Raw genomic sequence first — 25,826 nt, 5'->3', positions numbered from 1 at the left:
GCAAACATTAGTTCATTCAAATCGTGGTACTCAGGGCAGTCGAAATAAGCTTTGCGACCTATCCATCACGGTATCTGTCGCAATATTCGCGCAATTCGTGAAACCACACTAGACGATATTCCATATCGATTTTGTTGGTTGTGGGTGGGTGTATCAGGTACAACTGCGTCCGACCCTGGTGGCATCGGCTCATGCACCCTGCAGGGCGCGCCCTATTGATCGACCGCGAGATAAACTTACATGGTAGCGGTGAGCAGAAAAACATCGCTGTACTTGACGTTTTTCCTGTGTCGCATTTCGTGATTGATCATGCTGTGCGCTGCCCGGTGATTGACGTTGCTTTAGAGTTGACTGGACCGGATCGACAGATCCACAGCGGGAATAATGGTGTTGGTGTTGTTTGAGGAAATGGCGCACCTGCAGCGACATGGACATGTTCAAAAGCGCGTGCTGACAGTATGAGCCTAGCGTTGGGTTGAGGCAATATCGTGCATGGGAGGGTGGCTGTGTGCTTGATAGCGAGGTGCATGCAACCTCGGAAAGCACTTTCCGGATGCTGACACAGTGCAGGAAAGTCCGAAATCCCGTCCACGAAGGACGTTCTGCCAAGTCTTGGGTCAAAATAAACAGGAAGGTGAAGTTGCCGCGGTCACAGCTGTGTGCCTGACGACTGGAGACAAATGACGGCTTTCAGCCGAGCCATCCGATTGAAAGCATCGGCCCCGCAGTACGGTCCCGCTTATGGCGCTGCCCCTCATCGATCGTCGAGACCTGGTGATGCGGCGCCTGCATAGAACACGTTTGGAACAATGCGGCGTTTTGACATCGTGACGTTTCGGCGGCCTACACCGGTTTTCTCGTACGTAAAACGAGGCTTCTAGACCCCCTTGGTCTGCTGAAATGCCATCATGCCAAACTATGCATATGTTTGCAGCATCGTGGACGACGGGGCGCCATCGCAAGAGTTGCTTTCGATGTCTTATGCTGTGGGCCGGTGTGACGTGGGTCAGACTGCGCATGCAGCAAAATGCATGGCAGAGAATTCGAATGAGTTTCCGCATCCACGGTGGAGAGTCTTGGCTGCGGCTTCTTGCGGTTCAGCCCTCAGAAGCGGACGTTTAGTTGCAGATCCTGGTAGTCTAGAAAAAGGTCTCCCCGTTTCCTTGCATGGCGCCAGACGACGCGGCATGGGTCGTCAAAGAGCACCACGACGTCCCAGGAGACGTGCGCCAGCAACGTGGTTCTCTGGAAAGGTCTGACACCGTACCAGCGATATGCAGGTGCAAAGTGAGCTGGCTGGGCCCTGTGCGACAAAGAGAAAAGGACTAAATGTGGCCGGTAAATGGCTCAGTCGTGGCGTAGCTGCTGATGTTTAACCCAACGCACGGTCGTCCCACTATGAGCAAGGGCTACCTGGGCCGTCGTCATCTTGGAGCGCGAAATAGAAGCGAATATTGGCTTTGTGTCATTTGCTCCTCTCTAGAAACCGTATTACTGGCCTTTCCGGTGTGTGGCGACGTGCTCCGCAGCTGGATTAATGCAGCGATGTTGGCTAAGTTAGTCAGGTGGTGCCACTCAAATGCAGTTGTATCAAACTATCTGCGTCACGCAACATCCATCCGGTGTGCCGTTGAACAACGCAGTTTAGATACTTGCTATGAGCATCGTGATGTGTGCTATAACAGGTATTGCATGCATAGAGCTCAAAGTAGTCTGGCGCTCAACAAAACATTACACCGCTCAAACAGGCAAGCACGAATGAAAAAACCTGGGGAAGCGCTACGGGAGCGCGATGGTCCAGGGGTAACAGAAAACAAATGGCGCATTCATGGATGGCTAACCGGCATGTATCACGCTTCTGTACTAGGAAACAATCTGCCCCCAATTACGTTGCATTGGTTCGGGCTGATCGAGATGCATGCATCGGTGTCTCTTGTGTGGAACTTATCGTGACGGCGCGATTCGTTCTGTTTCTGATTGTGCGGTGAAGCTTCCGAAGCCCTTGCGATCGTGATTGAATGGTGCCTCGATCCTAGCCCTCAGCCACGTATAAAGACATCATCTGCTGCCCATCTTTCTCTCGAAGCAGCAAACGCATCCACAGCAACTCTACAACCAATCTCGAGTTTCCAATCTAAACTCTTTCGCAACAAGACGGGATCGACACGAGAGAACTACCCTCATACAAACCTCGAACTACCTACCGCAGCCAATCAGCTCCGCCTACATCACGACCCACACTATCCACCTATCATCATCATCTATTAGAATCCAGACATCATGCCTGCTCTTCCATTCAACTCGTCCGCTGCTTCGTCACCTTCATCTTCACCTACCTTGTCGCCTACCATGACGCCTTCAATAGTTCTCCATCCCGCATCGGGTATATTTGATCAACCATACTAAAGCCTCCCATCTAATCTCTCCAGCAGGTGTCTCATCACAGAAGAAGGAGCTTCTCAAGCCAAAGGAAGATCCTGCGCAGGCCTACCGCATTCGTTATGCGCAGTACCTCGCAGCCACCTTTGGCTTCTCGATGCAGGCTGCGCTCGCCGAGGCGGATTGCCAGCTCGCGCCGAGACGCTCGTCAAGTTCGAGCATGTCGGAAGCTGAGTCGTTACGCGCGATTTGAGCTGGGCGGATCGCGAAAGGGTGTTTTATGACTTTATGATGCATATATAGGGTAATGGGCATTGGGATGGGGTATTTGGCGCATATTGGGATATTTCGTAGTGCACAATCAAAAGCGTTCTCTGTTCTACCATCAAGACTATCACCTCGTTGTGACTGCCTCTCTCTTCGTGATAATAAGTGTTTGCGCATGGAAGCCTTCAACCAGTCGGAACCGTACCAGTTGATGCGAACACGATGTGTCTCTAAGAAGTGCCTCGGTACGGTCGGATGCGAGAATTGTGGGAGCTGTGGGAGCAGGAGCGCAGAGGCCGCAACTGCCACCCCCACCACAACCCGCCACGCCAGGTCCAGGTCTCCACGCACTGAGCTTGTCTATCGATAGGGAGACTCAATTTCAACGACATCTCATGTCCTTCAATGTCTCTTGTATTCAAAAGAGGCCTGTCGCGCCAACGTCTCGTTCCGAAAACCGCCGGTCGCTCGCTGTGTCGCCAGCCAAACGTACGCTCCCCAGACTGCTCGGCCCAATCCCTCACGACGATGCTCACTCGGCCGCGCGACGACTGCTCGATGCGTTGCAGGTCTAGTGCAGTGTCTCTACGCGTCTCTATCAAGGCGTATTGGCTTGCGAGACGTATCATTGGCGGTGCCGCCACACCTACCGCCGCCCAAGCCTGAAGCGGCATACGTGGCAAACATCAACCTGTCATATGCGACAGCGCTGCTTACTATCATATACCGACCCCGGAATCCATTTCCCAGACGAATCCTCCTGCTGTCCAAAAGCATAACATGGCTCCACACACATCGCGCAAAACGCGGGGTTTGGTTGCCTCAACTTCAACGGGCAAACATTTGGTACCGAAGAGTACTCCGATAGATCTCAACGCCAACAGCCGAGACATCTCGGCATCGCGGCACAGTGCCTCAAAGCCACACAGAGGAGACTTAGGACCGGAGAGCGGAGGCCGGATTGCTTGGGCCCGTCAGCCAAGATTCTTATCGTTCGGTCAATGAGCGTTCGAGTTAGTCCAGCCTCACTGCGTTCGCTGACTACTGGTCTTTGAAACCAAGCTGTGGGTACATGTTTGTCCGGAGCATCAGCTGATCACTATGTTTGTACCTGCTAATGCAATACTTGCTGTGACAAAGACTTGTGCAGCCATTCATGTGGCGTGGTGGACAAGAGGTTCCAAGCCTCTCCACGCTTGGATGACCCACGTCGTTCGTCTAGCGTGCTAACCCCGCCTAAACCTGGTAGGACAAGCTGCCTATAACTACTCCCCCGCAAGGGCGTATCTTTGCTCTCTACCACCAACACTATCCGTGTTATCACATATACTTGAATGGGTGAAACTGTGCTACTTGCCGTCGAGGAGACTTCTCCCAACGTCGATGAACCCCCTATATGTGGTAGTAAGGATCCGCATACTGCACCAAACCAAAGGCAACTCCAGCCGAACCCCATCGATGGCGACACTTCGCCCGCACTCCACGCTCCGCACACCCTCACCTCCGAGGAAGTTGCACAGACTCTGGGAGTCGACATCCAGTAGGGCTCACTGTTCATGCTCACCACTCTCGTGATCCTGCTAACTATCGCAGCCATGGACTCCCTCACTCTGAAGCGCAATCTCGCCTCCAGCTCTATGGCCCTAACAAGGTTAAGGGAGCTGAAGGGCTTTCCATGTGGAAAATTCTGTTAAGGCAGATCTCGAACAGTCTCACCTTCGTCCTCATCATTGTCATGGCCATTAGCTTTGGCATAGACGACTACATCGAAGGCGGCGTCATCACCGCAGTTATCCTCCTCAACATCGTTGTTGGTTTCTGGCAGGACTACCGAGCCGAGAAGACTATCGAATCTCTCAAGAAACTCACCGCACCCGAAGCCACTGTCACACGCCAGGGCACAATGGACATCAAAGTGAAGGCCGTGGACCTGGTTCCTGGCGACATCGTCCAGCTCTCTGTTGGTAGCATCGTACCCGCCGACATTCGCCTCATCGATGGTGTCAACGCTTACACCAATGAAGCATTCCTCACAGGAGAGTCCGCTCCTGTTGAGAAGACACCATGGAAAACTTTTGACGAGGAAGACCTTGCCACTGGCGACCAGACCAACCTTGCCTTCTCCGGAAGTGAGGTGACATCTGGACGTTGCCATGGTATTGTAGTCGCAACTGGCATGAACACCGAAGTCGGAAAGATTGCTACTATGCTCCGTCAGAAGAAGGATGCCGGCCCGCAATCTTCCAACATCTTCGTCCGAATCTGGAAGCGCTTCACGAACGGCGGCAAGACCATCCTAGGTCTTGTCGGAACCCCCCTTCAGATCACGCTGAGCAAGTTCGCACTTCTCCTCTTCGGTCTCGCCATTATCCTCGCCATCATCGTGTTTTCCGCAAGCAAATGGCAGGTTGGTGGAGAGGTACTCATCTATGGTATCTGTGTTGCCGTAGCTGTCATTCCTGAGTCGCTCATCGCAGTCCTGACGATTACGATCGCTGTCGGCGGTAAGGCAATGGCCAAAGCAAACGTCATTACCAGAGTCCAGTCGGCCATTGAGGCTGTCGGCGGTGTCACGAACATCTGCTCTGACAAGACTGGTACTCTCACCCAAGGTCGCATGGTCGCAAAGACCGCCCTCATGCGTGGCGCCGGTACATTCACCGTCGATGCCATCACAGACCCTCACAACCCCACCAGCGGAAACGTTGCTTTTGACGACCGACAGCTTAGTCTGAACGATTACAGGCCGGACGCTGTCGTCACTCGCTTCCTCCGTACCATTGCTCTTTGCAACAACTCCAAGGTCATACCGCCATCTGAATCCCGCGTCGACTCTCCCAGTGAGAAGAAGGCTGCGGCTCATGAGCAATACAACAGTGCGGATGATCGCGACACTGACGCGTCCACCATCGACACCATCTCACGACCACCCACTGCCTTTATGCAAGATGTAACGAACGGAGCCTGGACGGCGCATGGTGAGCCAACCGAAGTCGCATTGCACGTCCTCGCTTCTCGTTTCAACATGGGTAAGGAAAGTCTACTTTCCTCCCTTAACATCCATCTCGCTACCGAATTCTCCTTCGACTCCAAGGTCAAGAAGATGACTGTCGTCTACAAAGACAATCACTCTGGCCTCATGGACGTCTACACCAAGGGAGCAACCGAATTCATGATGTCGGCGCTCAACGTCTCGGATCAGGAAAGGGCCGAGATCTTGGAAGCTGCCGAGAGCATGGCCAACCAAGGTCTCCGTGTTCTGTGCATCGCTCACAAGACGCTACAACCCGACACCGACATCTCGGAACGTGATATCGTCGAGGCCAATCTCAACTATCTCGGTCTTGTCGCCATCTACGACCCACCTCGTCTGGAGACAGCAGGTGCCGTCCGCGAGTGTAAGATTGCTGGCATCACGGTGCACATGCTCACTGGTGACCATCCCGGTACTGCGCGAGCTATAGCCAAGGATGTGGACATCATCGACGATCGTACTCCTGCCTCAGCTGTCATGGTCGCCAAAGACTTTGACAGAATGTCCGACGATGAGGTCGACGCCATGGAGACTTTGCCCCTGGTCATCGCCAGATGCAGCCCGACCACCAAGGTCAAGATGGTGCAGGCTCTTCACAGGAGGGGTCGCTTCTGTGTCATGACCGGAGACGGTGTCAACGACTCACCCGCGCTCAAGCAAGCCAACGTTGGTATGGCTATGGGCACTGGAAGCGACGTCGCCAAAGATGCCGCCGAGATGGTTCTCACTGACGACAATTTCGCTTCCATTGTGAAGGCCGTCGAAGAAGGCCGACGCTTGTTTGATAACATCCAGAAGGTATGCTGCCTCGCTCTTTCCCCTTCAAGATCACTTACTAACATTTGATGCTACAGTTCCTCATGCATCTTCTCATCTCAAACATCGCGCAAGTCATCCTCCTTCTCATCGGTCTCGCCTTCAAGGATCAAGACAACCACTCCGTCTTCCCGCTCTCTCCCATCGAGATTCTCTGGGTGAACCTCATCACTTCCTCCTTCCTCGCTATCGGTCTCGGACTCGAAGAGTCACAGGAAGACAGCATGTACCGACCACCGCACGACAACAAGAAGGGTGTCTTCACAGCCGAGTTGATCACAGACAAGTTCATCTACGGTTTCTTCATGGGAGCACTATGTCTCTTCTCCTTCGCCATTGTCGCTTACGTCGGTCCTGGCGGAGGTAACCTCGGCTCTGGATGCAACGAAGGGTACAACGATACATGCGAGGTGGTGTTCCGTGCCCGCGCGACCACATACGCAACTATCACCCTTCTCCTCCTCGTCACAGCCTGGGAGGTCAAGCACTTCGCTCGCTCGCTCTTCAACATGTATCCCAACACTCCGTCCTCGGCCCCAGCCGGTCTCTCTGTCTTCACTACCATCTGGCGCAACCGCTTCCTCTTCTTCGCGGTCATCGCGGGATTGCTCGTCGTCTTCCCCATCGTCTACCTCCCCATCATCAACGAGAAGGTATTCAAGCACGGTGCCATCACCTGGGAGTGGGGCGTCGCATTCGGTTGCGTCGTCATCTACATTAGCGCGATTGAAATCTGGAAGGCTATCAAGCGTAGTCTCGGTATCTGGTCTGGAGCCCACAGGGTCATCTCTCGCGAGGATGCTGAGGCCCGTGCTGGACTGAATGGTGGTGTTGCTGTTAGGGAGAAGTAGGGACGTGATTTCTTTTTCTGATGAATGGTGGAGGGAACAAATTGTCACATGATTAGTATGGAAGTGGAAGTGGGGTCGTTGGTCTCATGTCTCCTGGATTGACCCATAGTCGCTCGTTAGTACGATTCATGATTGAATGACACATACACGCTGTCATAACTTTACGATGAATACCATCACAGTCACTCTTTCATTGTCACGGCTCTCAAGTGCAGATTTGATGTAATTTGCACCTAGCTCTGCCGACCCCATCGCCATATCGACATCCCAAACGCCCAACACTCGATACTTAAACAAGCTTCGTCCTTCATCGCCCGACATTTATGGCTGAAACGGACGGTCTTCGAAGTGAAATCCCTTCGTACAATCACAACAGCGCAATCATCTGCACCGCTTCATCTCCTAACCCTTACTCCTTCCGCTGGCTGGCCGCCTCTTCCAGCTTCTTAACTTCCTTCTCGCTCTGTTCATGAAGTTGACGATGTCTATCGAGCCGTTCTGTCAAGATATGGAGCAATTCTAAGGGGCGATTCTCCGATTTCCACAGCGTTCCATATTGAATCTCCGCGATATCGGATTGTTCTTTATGGGAATCGCGCTGTGTTTTGGCGGCCTCAAGTTTTTGGGCATCAAGGTTCGGATTTGTTGGCTTTGGCTGGGTGGGCGTACACTCTGCTTTTGGGGAGTCTGACGACATAGTGCTTTGTGAAGACGGCGATATGTACCGGTGGTTGATAGCGACTGTCGCCGAAGGGAATCAGTTGCAAGAGATATTGCTTGGATATATTGAGTCGTGTATGCAGTGTGCCTGTTAGCAAGCTGCCGTTTAAATAGTGAGATCGCGCATTGACCCCAAAGGGTTCACAGTCATTATAGAATGGCTGGTTGTCATGCGCGAGTCATCTTCGTGGTCATCATTGAAACATGGTAGAGCGCACATTCACACAAGATATATCCCTGTTATTGATAGTGTCGTGCTACGCTGAATTACTCACTGACTACCGACAGATCCAAACTCCATCCTCGGCATCGCCCACTCTCGATCCGCGCCAATAGACCTCTTGCTAGACACAGTGCTGTTTGTGAACGGTCCAAGACTAGGAGGCACGTCTTCCGACTTCGTTCCCCAGCTGCTTTCCTGCGGACCCAAGGTCAGCTCCAAGACACCGCCTTCCAAGAAGAAGCTGTGTTGGATCCAGTTCTTCGTGTACGGTGCACCGTTGAGCGTGGCAGATTGGATGTAAATGTTCTCATAAGCCGCATCAAAGTTGACATTCCGAATCGTCGCTGTGTTGCCAGTCTGGCCATTCTTGATGGAGATGGATTCGAAAAATGGAGGTATGATGAAGTATACATCCTGTCCAGCGTTAGGGAAGAAACCCATCATGACGAAGGCTTCAAAAGAGCCCATGGCGCCGCTATCGTCATTGCCCGGGATACCGACGACGGTATCGTTGAACAAAGATGGTATGTATTGGTGGGCGCGCTCAGCGGAGAGAGCGGGACGACCGGCATAGTGGTATAGGAACACGTTGAGGAAAGCCTGTTCGTCGCCGAGATATAGGACACCTGATTCGTGCAGCCAGTTCATGCGTTCGACGAAGCGCTCGCGGCCTCCGAGAGTCTAACTATTGTCGGCCAGATGATGTTGACAGAACTTAGCATTATCGCCGCCTCCTCCTCTCTATGTTCTAAGCTCTTAGTAAGACGCTTAACTCTCTAGTGCCTGTAAAAAAAACGTAGATTAACTCTATCTTATCTTTAAGCACGTAATATATACTAATATAATCTTCTATTAGTACTTAATAGTTACGCAGTATATTTACTAGAGACTTATTATCTATAATTAGTACTAAGTAGGCGCTACTAAGTTATAGGTACTTAAGAGTATCTATTAATAATAAGTAGTTAAGCTTTTTAGCACTAGAAAGTAGTTTCTAAAGCTTTCTAAAACTAATATTTATAGAATTAATATTTATTAGTATAAGTACGTAAGCTACGCTACTACTATTTAGTTTAATTAGGTTTTTAACGTTAAGCTAAATATTATCTTTAAGTATAATAATTAATAGCCTTATATATTAAAGCTAAAATTAGCTTTTAAACTCTAGGCTCTTTTACTCTTAACTCTAATACTATAATACCTTAAGTAGTATATTCTTAATGCTATTACTATTAGAGGCTAGCTAAAAGTTATATTTCTTAGTCTAGACTAGTTAATTAGTAATAAACTTATGCAATATAACGTAGCGCTAGTATTATAGTATATTAGCGTAGGCTCTAGAGCTAAAGAGAGAATTATAATACTATTAGTAGAAGTTCTCTATTATAAACTTTTGCGCTATATTAGTCTTATTAAGAATATCTTTTTATAGAATTTTAATAGTAGTTTACTTTTGCTAGTAGTAGTACTTACTATATATTAGGTTAAGGCCTTATACGTACTTCTTCTTACTATATTATAGTTTAGTATAGTGCTAGTAGAAGGCTAGGTCTAGTAGTAGATAGTCTATGCGTAGCTTCTAGTATAAAGAGTTTTACGTACTATTAGCTAGTAAAAACCTAACTATATTTATAGCGTTAAAGTACTAGTAAGAGTAGATAATAGTAGGTTAGTTAAGGTTCTTATAGAGAGATAAGAAGGTAGAGTAGTACTTATTCTAGGTGCACTAGTAGCGCGCGTGTAATTATTAGGTTACTTAAAGCCTATAATACTAAAGAATATTAGCTATAATACTAATAATTACTATAGCTTATAGAGTTTAGAAAATAGTAGAATATTAAGTATAGTAGGTTTACTGTAGAATAGAGGTGCGTAAATACTAGAAGTATATTATAGTAAAAGCGCAGCGTTAGTAAATATAGAACTAGACCTTAGTAACTAAACGCTTTAATATTAGATGCGTAATGTAAGTATATTTATATAGAGTAATAACTGTTTTTACTTAGCTAATCTTTACTTCTTACTCTTCTCTTACTTCTTAAACTTATCTACTATCTATAATACTAAGTATATATACTATTTCTATATACCTCTTATTAATTAAAATAGTATTTACTACTAGTAATAAATTTAGCTAGATAGTCTTAGAGTACTACGTAATAAGGTAATTCTTATTATATTCTATTTTGCGTTCTAATCTTATTAATAATAAGCGTAATAAGAACCTCTTTCTAGAATATAGAATTTTAAAAACTCTAAGTAAAAGCTCTATAACTATATATAACTATATAAAAAGCTTAAAGAAGATAACTATAGAGATATTTAAAAAGTATAGCCTAGAGCTAGAAAATAGAGAAGCTATACGTAATATAGTTACGTTATAGAAGTAAAAGCTATAAGCTATTAAGAACATTATAATAGGTTATCTAAATTCTTAGATATATAAGTAGAACTCTATAATAGCTATAATAAGTATATAAAGCGTAGCTAAAGTCTTAGATAATTTATATTAAATACTTAGTAACGTAGTTCTACCTAGTAATATATAAATATATCTTAGTTACGCTTATAAAGAATAAGAAGACGTAGAATCTTATACTATACTTAAAACTAAGAGAAGTATAAATAAAGGTTATATAAAGTAAGTAAGAGAGAATATAGCTACTTATATAGTATACTAATTAATACTCTTATATAAAATAGTATATATTCTAGTATATAAAGCTACCTTATTATAGACTAATAGCTAATATATTTATTCTTCTTTAAGCTAGTGCAAGTTCTACTAATTAGATTTAACTAAACTAGAATCTATATTACTACTTATAGTTACTAAGCTTCTAAAAGTAGAAAAATAAAGTTAGTTAAGTACGTACTAGTTACGTATAGGCTATTTCTTATATATAGAGACAGCTTTAAAATAATTTTACTACTAAATATATTACTAATTAGAACTCTAACTACTATATTTAGAATATCTAACGCAGATTACAAGAGTAAAGAGATAGTGCTCTAGACATAGAATAATAACAAACTTAAAGAACTACTATAAAAGGTATTTAAGTTTAGTTTAGTTCTGTATATTTAAGATACTATATTACTCTTACTAGTACTATATAAAAGAAAGTATAATAGTTAGAAGAAATTATTAAATATAAACTATAGTAATAATGTAGAGTTTTTAGCCTCTTACATAATTATAAACTTCTAGTACCTAACTTAGCGTCTCTAAAAAAGGTAAAAGAACTTCTTAGCTATCTTATCTATAGCTATATATAAGCTAACTAAATATAAACTAGCTGTATTTAACACTAAAGAGAAAAAGTAATATATAAACTTACGCTTAATTATTAAGCGTATATAAGAACTTAGTATAGAAGTATTATTTAATTCTAGATATAAACTACTTATTTCTTACACTATACTTTATCTAGATAAGTTTCTAATATAAGGCTAGCCTTAGTTTAGTATAGATAGAGATAACGTAGATAATATAGTTAATAGTATAGTAAGCTATAGAATAGCTTATAAATATACTACGCTCTACTAGAATAACTTAACCTTTTATAGGCTATATAAGACATAGGTTAAGTGTATTCTTAGATTAAGTATAGTAGATAAAGATTATCTTAGAGCTAATTACAAGGTCTTAACTCTAAAGATCTAACCTCTAACTAATATAAAGTACTAGAACTTACTATAGAAGCTATTTAGCTATATTAAAGCTAATACATAAGCTATAGATACTAAGAGGTAGCTAGTAGGTATTAAAAATAGAGTAACTATACTATTTAAGATTAGTCTTATTAACTATAAGAACTATAAGCGTAATGTTAATACTATCTTCTATACAGCCTTTAAGTATAAAGGTATAAGCTATCTAGATTAGATACGTGCTACTATTCTTTAGTATAGCATTAGCTCTTTTATATAATATACTACTATATCTATTAAGAAAGCGTATAACTCTATTACTTTATAGCTACTAGAATTTCTATTAGATATAAGATTATAACTCTTCTAAGAAACTAATTTCTATAAAGGTAGCACCTTAGTTCTATAGTAGAGAAATACACTCTTAGATAGTAAGGCTCTTAGTTATATTATATAAAAGCGTAATTATATTAAAGTAAAGAAATATAATATTATTCTTAGATATAAGGTTATTAATCTTTACTAGTTATTTAAAGCCTACACTAATGTAAATAAAGCTAATATAGATATAAAGCTATTAATAATCTAGTATTAGTTATTTAATAAGAATAGTATAAAGCAGAAATAGCATAAAGCGTTATAGAATACTACTACTATAATATAGATTGCAATCTATTTAGTAGAATATACTAGAGTATAGCTAGTACTATATATATAAAGGTATATATATATTAGCATTTATATAAGTTTATATATATAGAGAGAAGATTCTAGTCTTAATAACACGCTTAATAAGCCTTCTATTCTTTTATAGATATAAATACTCTTTAGTATAGAGTTTACTTATAAACTTATCTAGCTAATATTTTAGATATTATAATAGGTTCTTACAAGCTTCTATCTTAATAGTAGTAGAGGTTATATAGAGTTTAGGTAGTAGAAATTCTTAAGATAATAGTAAAGTATTAAGCGTATATTAGCTAGTTGCTAGTAAGGTAGTAATAGAACTTACTATTAAGACTCTATCTTATTAAAGGCTTAGATTCTAGACTAACTCTATAGAGTAGCTATTAGATTTTATATACCTTAGCTATACTATTTTAAGATTTATTATAGTAGAATAAGTTATCTTTTATTATAATAAATATATAAAGTTACTTCTAGCCTTTACTCTACCTAAAGTCTAGTCTTAGTATAAGTATATTAAGAATAGAAAGAAGTTCTACTTCTCTACTTTTAATATAGAGGCTAAGCACGTATTTAATTCTCTAGCTATTTTTGCACTTATAGATATATATTACGTTCTTAGAAAAGAATACTTACTTTTTCTAGTCTTTCTTTGTAATGTTAGGTATACTTTAATATATAATTAGAAATATTACTTATATCTACGCTTATTTAGCTATATTAGTCTTTCTTATACGCTAGTAAAGGCTTCTTAATATATAGTTAGCCTTAGAGAGTCTATAGGTATCTAGAAATACAAGAGTAGCTAATACGTATACTAATATTAGTCTATATAAAATATACTTTTAGAACTTTATAACTCTATAGTCTTATACGCGCTTTTGCTTTAGCGTTAAGAAGAATATCTATTCTAGTAATTTATACTCTAATACTAGGTTTAAGTCTTAGATTAGCGTATTAAGATCTAACTAAATTACACTATTACTACCTTCTAGAACTTAAAGTTTATATATATCTCTATTATATACGTATTAAGTTCTCTATAATAATAATTCTAATAGAGTAGAGTTATAACTTATATTACCTTTAATAGCTTACGTTTAAAGTAAACCTACGTCTCTTCTATTAATATTACTTCTTATTTAGTTAGTCTAATAAGAACCTAGACACTCTTATATATATATATTATCTTTACTCTAACTCTTATTTAACTTCTTAAATTTATAGAAAGTAGGCTATCTTTATTATTATTCTTACTAATATAATAAGATTATTCTACCTTAGTTATCTTCTCTTCTTTTTGCCTTATTATATACTTACGCTACCTCTATAATCTATTGTAAATATACTATAGATTTTCTTTTAGTAGCTATCTATACTAGTATATCTTAAAGTACTTTATAGCTAATACTATACGTTTACGCTTTAAAAAGCCTATACTTATATAGATAGAAAAAAGATAATTAGAAGCTTTCTAAAGTTATAGTAAGAAATTAAGAAGTAAGATTTACTAGAAAGAAGTAACGTAAAAATTTTATATAAGTTTACTATTATGTTATAGAAGGTATAACTAGAAAGAAGAAATATTACACTTAAAAAAACCTAGGCTAATATTAGTATAGTAATTCTTTATTATCTAGTATACTATAGCTATAATATATAAAGTACTATATTAGAGTGTATACGTCTTTAGCTTCTTTTCTAGTTCTACTATTATACGTACTATTAACGTCTAGCTACACATTATTACCTAACTCTAGAGCTTTCTTATCTTTATTATTACTTACTACTTTCTTATCTTTATTATTACCTGCCTTACTTAAGCTATTATTAGTAGTATTAGAGTCTAACTTCTTACTTTCTTCTTTTAAGGTATTATTATTCTTGTTCTAGTTCTTATTCTAGTCTATCTCTACGTTAGAGTCTAGTACGTCTTTATAGGCCTTAAGCTATTTAGCTAACTTATTATTTATATTATTAGTAGGTATTACTGCCTTACTCTCTAGCTCTATAGGCGTAGTATTATTATTTTATTAGCGCTTTAGTGCTATCTCTAGTAATTTACTATCTTAGCTCTTCTACTTATAGTTTAGGTATCTATTAGCTTTCTTAGATCTATTATTATATTTATTCTTTTTTCTAACTTAATCTCTCTAAGATAGGCTTTTCTTAGTACTATTAGACGTTCTATCTACTATCTTCTACTCTTTCTCTATTACCTATAGACGCTAATCTTCTATCTCTTTCTTTTTCTCTATTATCTACTAGCGCTAATCTTTAATTACTTACTTCTTCTATATATTCTATAGGCGCTTATCTTTCTCTATCTTATTAATATCTTCTATTTTATCTCTTATAGTAGTAGCGTTATTACTATCTTACCTTTTCTAAACCTCTAATAATTCTCTATTATTAGCCTACTATTTATTATTTTTCTTATTTTGTTTTTTAGCTATAACTCTCTAACTAATATAGTAAAATCTCTTCTTATAAGTATCTAAGGTATAGCTATCTAACTTCTATAACTTTGTATCTAAGACGTTAGCTAATAACTAGTTAGAATTATACTTAATTTTAGTAGAAGGCGCTAGATTAGTGTAAACAAACTAGATAATAAAGTTAGTAGGCAGTGTATATATAACTTCTAACTAATAGTACTTATAAAAAACTTTATTAGCTATCTATATCTACCTCTAATATACAAAGCCTTAAGAGTAATATGTAGAGTAATATTATCTTTAACTAGAAGAATTGCATTTCTATAGTATATATTCTAGTATACTACTTTATACCTAAGCTATTTATCTCTAGTAATATAGCTATTCTTTCTATATACCTTCTTAATTAAAAGACTAAAGTTAGCTCTATCTAGAGACAGCTTAGAGTTAGAGTTCTTTTAGTTAATAGAAATAATTTTCTCTAGCTAGATAAGATATAGGTCTTTTTTGTAGCTAGTAAGTAAATATAGCTTAATAGAAATAGTCTCTAGATCTAGATAATTTTTGTTCGCGATTAGTAGATACTTTATAGCTAGACTAAACTTTAGATAGAATATAAAGTTACTCTAGTTTAGAATAAATATTATTATCTTACTAGTTAAGTTATCTAGATTAGTAATTAGAGTAGCCTTTAATCTTATCTAGTAGGCTGTGCTAATAATAAACTTTTTAATTATTACTTATTTCTAGTATCTATAGACTTATAGGCTATTAAGAAGAGTATAGTTTAATATACGTTTCTTAATATAAATATAGTAGGTATCTACTACTAATAATTTAGACTTTTTATTTTTGTAGAGTTTCTAGTAGAGGTTATTCTTAAATAAAACTTATATAAGCTTATACTAAATAATATAGAACTATGTAGCTGTAATATTAAAACTCTTATAGAAAAAGTTAATACTAAACTTAACTTTATAGAGTTTACTCTTAGAAGTATTTTTTAGCTAGAAGTTAAAGTTATTATATTAATAGTAGTTATAGCTAGCCTAAGAGACCTTATAGCGCAGATCTTTTAAGGCGTTACTATAATCTAGGTAATTAAAGTACTAGACGTTCTTAAATAGATACTAAGTTAGTATTTTAGTAGTAGGTATCTTTATATTATCTATTATAGAAATGTCTAATAATACCTAAACCTTAGACTTTAGATATTACGCGTTCTAAGAAGAGAAGTACAAGAGTAATATTATAGACGTTTTACCTAACTATAATAGAAAATGTCTAGGTAAAGATATTACTCTAGATATTATAGCTTCTTTTAGACTATAGTCTATAGTAATTAGCTTTTATACTAAGCTAGCTAATACTTAAGCCTATGTAATCTTTTCTTAGCTAGACGCACTTACTATTTAAGTAACTATAGAATCTAGCTAGCTAGAGATAGCTAGTGTCTTGTTTAAGGCGCTCTTTAGGTAAGATATAGTATCTAGAAGTTTAGTTAGAGCGTTAGCTAGCTAATCTATTATATAGTTTAGTTTACTAGAAGTACTAAAGCTATATATAGGCGTTTAGAACTTTAGATTCTTAAACTTATAGAATTTTAGTAAGAGGTACTTTATAGAAAGTAGCTAGGTAGGTAGTAGAGAAGAAAGTAGAATTAAGAACTAGAACTTAGGTAATAGTGTTTTAGTGTAAGAACCTAGTATTTTATAAGCTCTTATATTAGACGTACTCTTTACGCTAGGTTAGTTTACTAGTTACACTACTAGCTAAGTTAGTAGAGGCAACTCTCTATTATTATCTACTATAATTAAGTCTAGAATATAAAAAGAATTATAACACGCTAGTAATTATACTTAGATAAGCTACTCTATAAGCTTATACTGCATATAGTTAGATGTATAGGTATAGTAAAATATAACTATTACTCTAACTACTAGAAAAGGTAAACTATAGAATTATATTATACTTTATTCTTAGTTTTTATATATCTACTTAGTAAAGCTATCTACTAGTAATATTATTCTGCTACTATAGCGCGTATAAGAGTAAGAGATAGTAATATTTCTAGTTAGAATAAACCTATATAGAAGCTCTAGGTAGTAAAGAACTACTTATTAAGTATAGTAGTTATAGATATAATAGAAGAGGTTCTAAGTACGTAGCTATATAATCTAGTTACTAAGCACTAATTCTTGTAGATCTCTATATAGCACTATAACCTAGTCTAATAGAAAGCTAGAGAGGTTAGATTTCTATATCTACTTAGCTACTCTATAAGTAGATACTATTATTAGTATAGTAATAACATAATTCTTCTAGAATAGTATTATCTACACTTCTAAACGTAACTTTGTCTTCTTTATAGTATATAACGCTCTTTTAAGTAAAAGATTACTACTTTTTCTCTACGCTCTAGCTCTTTACTAATCTATCTACCTTTACTCTTACTATACATTAAACTATTAAAATAAGAGTAGCTAACTAGAAGCTATAGATTTCTACTTTATATTAACTACTACTACCTATAGATAAGAGTAGCTTAGAGGTAGAGAAGATCTAGATAAGTTAGATACTACTAGCGCTAAATCTACTATTATCTTCTCTACTCTAAGACTCTAGTAATAACTCTTAACTAAGCTATATCTAGCGTAGTAATTAAATAGCGTCTCTTACTACTTAAATAGCACTCTGCACAACTATAGAAATTAAGTAATCTACTTAATCTAACTTAAGCAACTTAACTTATATAGAATAGGCTTTAATAATAGTAGTAGTAAATTTAGTATTAGATTATAGTAAGACGCTAAAAGCTAGTACTATTCTACTACTATATACGTATAAAGAGCTAACTAACGCTAGAAGTATATAATATTCTATATCTTTACTTAAGATACTTAGCGCGCGCTATATAATTATAAATATCTATCTAACTATATAAATATCTCTATATTAGTATATACGCTCTATTAATAATATAGAGATAAAGAATAGTTTAGAGAAAGATAGAAAATACTTAGAAAGATAAGAGAAATTAGCGCTATAGCTATAGGTTTATAGACTTTATAGCCTTTAAGAGCGTAGTAGAAGAACTAGTTAGTAATATACAAAAGTTTTAGAGGTAAGTATATATAGCTAGTAGTATATAATTAAGAGAGAAGCTAAGCAAATAGAAACTATATATATTATTAGATTTAGTGTAGTCTCTAGTTATATATCTACTTATAAGAATATTCTCTTATATCTAACTATACTTATAAATTCTTTACTACTAGCGGTATATCTTATATAACGCCTTACCTACCTTTAAGTAGCCTACTTATTACTTTTCTCTAATACTTAAGTCTAATAGTCTTCTTTACACTCTACTCTTTATTAGATAGCTAGAAGAAATAATAGTAATTCTTTTCTAAAGATATAATTCTTACTACTAGCTTAAGCTTATTTTTTAGATTATATACTAGCTTAAGAAATATATACTTAGAGATTATAGATAAGTTTACCTTAAAAGAATTAATTACTAATAGAGTAGCTATAATAGTAATCTTGCAACCTATAGTAATCTCTATATTATTATTAGACCTCTTAATATTATAAATCTTATACTTATTAATAGTTATATTAAATAGAAAAGCTTATTTCTTCTTAGTAAAATATTCTAGTAGTCTTAGAACTTTATAATTCTTAAAGAGGTTATTAAGCACTTCTATTACTATAACAGCAGAAAATTCTTCTCTTAGTATAACTAACGTAGCGTAATTATTTATATTAATAACTATTTCTTTATATTTACTCTTAAAAGCTACTACTTAGTAGACTATAAATTCTAGCTACGCTATATATATAGAATTGCTAAGAGACTTAGAAAGAGAAGAAAGTCTTCTATACTTAGCTTAGAACTTACACTTTTATATATAGACTAAGCTTAGGTTAATAGCGTAGAAGCTTTATTACGCGTCTAGAGAAATATTAAAGTTATCTTTAACCTACTAGTTCTTAAAGGTAGTATTACTAAGGTACTTTGCAATCTTTAGTAGTGTTATTATTATCTAATATAGGTAGAAAACGTAACTAAAAGTATATTATATATTAGGCGTTAGAGAGTTAAGTAGCGCACTAATAAAGGTTTTAAGGTTTACTATAGCTAGAAGTAATACCTTCTTCTTCTTCTTCTTAACTAAGATAATCTACTTATTATAGAATACTAAGATTATAAGAGATAAGAATTAGTTCTTAATATTAGTCTATAGATTAACTAACTTAGCCTACCTATTATTAATTAATAGTCTATACACTAACTTATAAAATTTATATAACCTAAGTTCTATAAAGATAATTATATTTTTATTATTCTTAACTACTAGATATATTCTTAAGAGTGCGTTAGCTACCTATACTAATATAGACCTAAGAAGACTACTATAGTATTTCTACTATATATATAACTAGAGATAATACTACTAAGTCTTAGTAGCTAAAAAGTATAGAGTAAACTTAGTCTTATTTTTCTAGTCTATATAGTTAATAAAGAGAATCTATATAGGCTTCTTAATCTAGTTAGCTTCTAGGTTATCTATTTATAGCTTAGAAATATTAATAATATATTATATAGTAATACTCTTATAGAATTATTAGTTTATAACTATACTACCTACACTTTTATTAATAACTAAGAGGCCTATATTAATACTATACTTTAGAGAAAAATCTATAAGCGTAGTAAATATAATAGCTAAGAGGTTCTAGGTAGATAAGTTTTAATTGCGTAAGTTATTATAGCTTCTAACTATATATCTATTAGCTATTAGAGATATACTATAAACTAAGTATAAGAAACGCTTATTAAGAGAGCCTAGAATAGTAATACATATAGTAGTTATTATAGATTTAGTAAAAATAGTAGAGAGAGTGTCTAGATAGGCGTGTACGTCTTTATAACTAGCGTATAAGATAAGCATTAAATTTAAAATAGGCGTCTAGAGATAGGCTAGTAGATTTAGCCTATATAGGTAGTAGATAAATATATTCTTATTAGTAGTATATATAGTACCTAGCAGATTATCTTTCTTATAGTATAAGCCTTTTATAGGCTCTAGCTACTCTAATAAGATACTTATAGCTATACTATTTATAACCTAGTATTACTAGATTAATATTAGTATAATGCGCGTCTTCTAGGTATTATTACTATATTTAAAGAAACTAACTATAGTATTCTATAGTATAGAAGCCTCTTAAGCTATTATTATAGTATTCTATATTATAATTTTAGCTACACTAGTAGTAACCTTAATACTTATATCTAGGTCTTTTAGTGCTACTAAACTAATTAAGAAGTGCTTATATACTAGTATCTAGTTAGTATTAGACTAAGATAATATAAAGATATCTATAATAGATTCTAAAGGTATTATTTGCGCAAAGAACTAGTATATAGTCTTAGTAGAGCTATTCTATAAGGTTAAGACGTTAGCTTCTAGCGTATAAGTAGAATCTAGTAGTTAGATTACTTCTGTGCGTAGTTAGAGTACTTCTATAGACACTAGAGGCTCTTCTAGAGGTAGGCGTTATATAATCTTTAACTAAAGAGTTGTTGTGTTAAACTAGTACTTATTAAGTAGTGCTATAAGAAGAGTACTACTATTATAAAGCCTTACCTACTAGAACTAGCCTAGGCAAAGTATAACTATCTCTTCTTCTTTAGATTTATAAAAAACTAGTAACTTCTATAGCTAGTTATATATAGACCTAGAGCTATTAGAGTTACTAAAGTAAGATAGGCCTTTAATAAACTTAGTAAACTATAGTAGTAGAGCGTTACTATCTCTATTTTATATAGAATTCTAGCTAACTATAAGTATTATCTAGCTCTACTTAGTTATATTCTTAAGACTATCTATAATAGGTTACTTAGAGAGAGGCAGTGCTCTAGTAGATATTAAAGGTAGATAATTAGAGTTGTAATAGTAATTGCTAGATAATATAGATATAGAGGTTAGTATTAATGCGCTTTGTAAATAAAGTATTAAACTCTTACCTAGAGTATAGTTAATAGTTATATTAATTAATAGAAAGGTACTTAGATATAAACAAAGTAGATCTAATCTATACCTAGAGAGTAGTAAAATTAAGATAGAAATGTAAATATACCTTAATAAAGACTATTTTTAGAGCGTAACTAAGTATAAGCGTAGAGCTTATAGAACTAATTATTTATTAATACCTACTATAATTCTGCGTTTGTGTTTATATAATAAACGCTTTCTACTCTCTCTTATATAATTAAGAATATACTTACGTTTACTTCTACGTCTATTAGTAATTTAATTATTTTACTTAAAGTTTATATCTTAATTTGTTTTTATAAACCTAGAGCTTATATATATATTCTTTCTACCTTTACTGCGAACTTAAATTACTCTCTAACTTTATAATTATGTTTTTAGTGTTATATAAGTACTTTATAAGCTATACCTTAAGTTTATAATATTTATACTATAATTTACTACAAAGCAAGCTTACCTATAACTTCTAGTATACTATATATATATCTAGTTCTAAATAATAAAAAAAGAGCATTGCATGCTAAATAATTGCACGCCTAATTTAGAGAATTAGAAATTACTACTAACTACGCTACCTAGTAATTATACATGTAAGATTAGACGTAGCGCTTATAGATTCTTACTTATAACTAATATTTATAACTAGAAGTATATAATACTATATATAAAGTTAATAATAATATTAACATAATTCTGCGCTTTATAATAACTATAATCGCAATTCTCTTAGTTATAAAACTAGTTAGTAATAGAAACTAAGCGCCTTACGTTATTAAAGACACTAACCTTAACTCTACTTATAGTAAGTATATTAGGTAACTAGTAGATATTATAGTCTACCTAGACTAAGTAACAGCTTCTCTTACGCAGCACTAGAAGATATAGAAAAATCTAGGTAGTATTCTAGATATTAGCGAAGTAACTTATAATAGAATAAAGATTACACTTAATACACTTTGCAAACTTAGGTTAATATCTAGACCTAACACTAATAAGAACTACTAAATCTTACTAAATATTTAGAGAGTAATCTATTAGCTATAGAGTCTACGCACTTAGATAGTAATACTAGAAAATCTATATATCTAAGAAACTAAGCGCTGCTCTATTAACACTAGTATAGTAACGCTTATCTAGTCTATATAGAAAGAAGTAGGCGCTTTACTAAATAATAAAAATCTTATTTAAGTAATTAAGTATTATTCTAATTACCTTTATAAGGTAGAAATTAAAAGATTCTATTAAGTATCTTATTTACTAGCTAAGCTAGGTAATTAATTCTAGAGAAAGAAGCAAGCCTATAAGAAGGTAGACTATAATACTACTATCTCTAGTTATTAATTAGCCTTAAAGAATCTAAAGCTAATAGAGAAACCTATTCTTACACATAATATAATAATAACTACTTTACTACCTTAGCTTACTATATCTCTAATCTAGATCTACCTACTAAGCACAATACGCGCCTCTAGCTAGCAGCGTTAGCCTAGTCTAAACTACGCCTCTAACTAGGTCTAGTTATACTACTAAATAATACTAAATTCTACTACTGCAAGAACTTAATTAATCTATATATTATTAGCCTTATAGTAAGCAGAAATACTAAGTAGAATAGCACTAGCTCTACTCTATTAACGTATTATTTAACTATAGCAATACTTTATATAATTTTAGACTAGGTATCTAGTAATATACTAACCTATATTATATAATAGCTACTTAGCTCTAACTTTACTTAGAGCCTAAAGACGTAGTTTATTATCTTACTATTATTAGGTAGAGAAATTCTTAACTTACTAGATAATAATATTAATTATCTATTATTAGGCGTAATTAACGTTTATAAGAAGAATAGTATAATATTTAAGATAAAGATAGTTAATTACCTAGGCGCTATTAAAGACTTAGGTTCTATTACACTACTAGCAGACGTAGCTATAGCGTCTTTCTAAGCTATTAACAAAGATCTACCTACTAGAGCTATTTACTACTCTACATACAATAATTATAAATTTAATAACTAGATATTTAATACTAATAACAAAAGCTAAATTCTACTACTACTACTTCTTATATTAGCTAAAGATATAAACACTACTTAGATAAGATTTATAAAAGATAAGTATAACTAAGCGTAGATAGTATTTAATCTTCTACCTATTAGGTAGTTTAAGATAGAGTTAATTTAAATACTATAGATTTAATAGATATTATAGTTCTATTAACTTATCTAAATAGTATAGAGTATAGATAAGTTTAAAGATTTACCTACGCACTAGCTTATAGATAAGTAAGAGCTAGAAAAGACTATAGAAGAAATAGTAATACTCTAGGTATATAATATTATACTTATAATAGACTAATTAATTAATAAATAGCGCTATAACTCTAAAAAGGCGCACTATAGCTATTATGTATAAAATACACTAACTAATATAAAGTATCTATCTTAGAGCTATTAGCCTATTAAATGCAAATATAAGCTAGAGTTACTAACTAGAAACTAGAAGTCTACTAATAAACTCTTGCTTATTATCTATATAGTTAAGTCTACTATTAGTAACTAGGCTAAAGAGATTATAACGTTTAGCGCTAAGAATACCTTTTTTACTCTTCTTTCTATTATTTGCTATAGAATAGAGAAAAGCTCTAGTAGAAAAACTACTATACTTAAGAGTAATAGCTATCTAATAAACTTCTATAATAATACTATTAAAGTAGCTAATTTAGTCTATAATAATAATAGATAATATGCAAAAATAGTCTATAACTACGTTCTAATTACCTTATAGTAGAGTATTTTTAGCTATATTCTAAACCTACTAGAAATAATAGATAAAAATAGAAAAGTAACTAAGTAGCTACTAGATTTCTAAATTAGCTTAGTTAATAAGAGTTACTAAGCTACTAGAGTAGAATCTAGATTTACTTAAACTTTAAAGCTCTTAGCATTATTAGCTAAGTCTATTAAGTTAGTTAAGTTAGATTATAATAGTAAAGTTCTATTAAAGAATTGTCTAATTAAGTTTGTCTTTATAAGTAGTATAATGTTTATAGATATAGTAAACTTAGCTCTCTATTAGATAGTTATCTAAAACCTAGTATAATCTCTCTAAGTAGTATAGAAGTATAAAAAGAATATAACTAGACTAAACTAAGTAAAGAAAAGATATATAAGAATTCTAGACTATAATATTACTACTACAAAAGTTATATACACTAAACTAGCTAAGAGTTTAGGTAAATATAGTAAGGTAGAAATAAACTCTAATATTAGTAAGATCTTAGTAGATATCTTAATACGTAAGTAGTAGAATATAAGAATTTCTAAATAGTAGCTATTTAATACACTATTAGTCTTATTACCTATAATCTATAACTTAGTTAAGAATATCTTATACTTACCTAAAGTTCTTAAAACCTATAATAACTAACTAGTTAAGCTATCTAAGAAGATTCTTAAAGATAGAGAAAGTAAGTCTGTAAAGATCTTAATAGCTAAATAAGAGCTAGTTAAGCAAAGCTACACTATATAAATCTTAGCTAGTCTACTATTACTATATAGTATAATACTAGACTTTAATAGTTAGAATAAAGTCTAACGCAGGTAAATATAAACTTAAAGCTTAATAGAATTAAGTACCTTACTATATCTCTAGATAACAACTCTTTACGTAAGAAGGTCTAGAATATATATAATAATAACCTAAAGATAAGAACTCTTTATAGTCTAATTAATACTATTCTTACTACTAACGTAATACGTAATTAAGATATTTAAGTAAGCTAATAAAAGAATCTAGAATTATTCTCTAGTATAGTAGTAGATTACTTAAAGAAGATTATTATTATAGCGTAAAATACATTTACTACTATAGCTACGTATAATATTCTATAGAACGTTTACCTCTATATTAGTATTACTTTATATTACTTAGCATTAAGTAATATATCTAAGAAGGTAATTATTAAAGATTTTATAAATAAAAAAAATTAAAATAGCTAGTTTAAGTAGACCTTTTACCTACGTATTTTAGTAGTAGTATAATTTCTAATATCTATAAAACTAAATCTATAACATATAAATATTATTATTACTCTAGAACTATATAGTAGTTTTATACAAGAATTGCAAATAAGATATAAAGTATTACGTATAAAATAACTACTAAAATACTATATCTACTACTTCTATATAGAGAGACTTAAGTTTAAAAAGGTTATTACTAACTATAGAATACGTAGAGAGATGCTAAAGAAAGCTATATACTTAGTAGAAACGTTAATAGAAAATAATTCTACTAAGAACTAAGCTACATTTATAGCTATATTAGTATTCTAGATCTCTATATTCTAAGCTACTCTCTAGAGCACTATAACTACTCTCTATAGATAACGCGCTATAGAAGCTACGCCTAGTAGCTAGAATAATAGTAAGCGTGTTAAAAGCTATAGTGCGTATATAGTGTACTTAAGAAGTAGTACCTATAGTAGTTACCTTTTTATTACTTTCTCTTCTCTTTAACTTATATCTATATATAATTCTATCTCTTAGTTACTATCTACTTTATTCTATAGTACTATATAACGTAGAGTAAGATAAGCTACTTATAACTTCTATAATATTAATAACTTTAATAAAAAGATACTCTTATAAATAAAAGAAATTATAAGTATAATACACTATAT

At 34.9% G+C, this 25,826-nt stretch overlaps 3 protein-coding genes across 3 annotated transcripts; 2 read left to right on the top strand and 1 right to left on the bottom strand.

Moving 5' to 3' along the window:
- Window positions 1-2,349: 2,349 nt before the first annotated feature.
- On the top strand, window positions 2,350-2,632 carry J4E79_001485 (uncharacterized protein; the record flags this gene model as incomplete). Its single annotated transcript, XM_049350394.1, has 2 exons — window positions 2,350-2,383; window positions 2,433-2,632. 2 exons carry the CDS (start codon window positions 2,350-2,352, stop codon window positions 2,630-2,632), a joined length of 234 nt encoding a protein of 77 aa, XP_049215553.1.
- A 1,348-nt stretch (window positions 2,633-3,980) lies between these two features.
- Window positions 3,981-7,347, top strand: J4E79_001484 (uncharacterized protein; the record flags this gene model as incomplete). The annotated part of the gene is made up of 3 exons (XM_049350393.1): window positions 3,981-4,186; window positions 4,240-6,478; window positions 6,535-7,347. 3 exons carry the CDS (start codon window positions 3,981-3,983, stop codon window positions 7,345-7,347), a joined length of 3,258 nt encoding a protein of 1,085 aa, XP_049215552.1.
- Window positions 7,348-8,338: 991 nt separating this feature from the next.
- On the bottom strand, window positions 8,339-8,938 carry J4E79_001483 (uncharacterized protein; the record flags this gene model as incomplete). Its single annotated transcript, XM_049350392.1, has 1 exon — window positions 8,339-8,938. The coding sequence occupies one exon, from the start codon at window positions 8,936-8,938 to the stop codon at window positions 8,339-8,341; it is 600 nt and encodes a 199-aa protein (XP_049215551.1).
- Window positions 8,939-25,826: the final 16,888 nt, after the last annotated feature.

Source organism: Alternaria viburni (genome assembly GCF_023758015.1).
Source record: "Alternaria viburni strain BMP 2772 chromosome Unknown scaffold_2, whole genome shotgun sequence".
Classification (NCBI taxonomy): domain Eukaryota; kingdom Fungi; phylum Ascomycota; class Dothideomycetes; order Pleosporales; family Pleosporaceae; genus Alternaria; species Alternaria viburni.
Note: the sequence above shows the minus strand (reverse complement) of the source record. Positions and strands in the feature narration are given on the sequence as shown.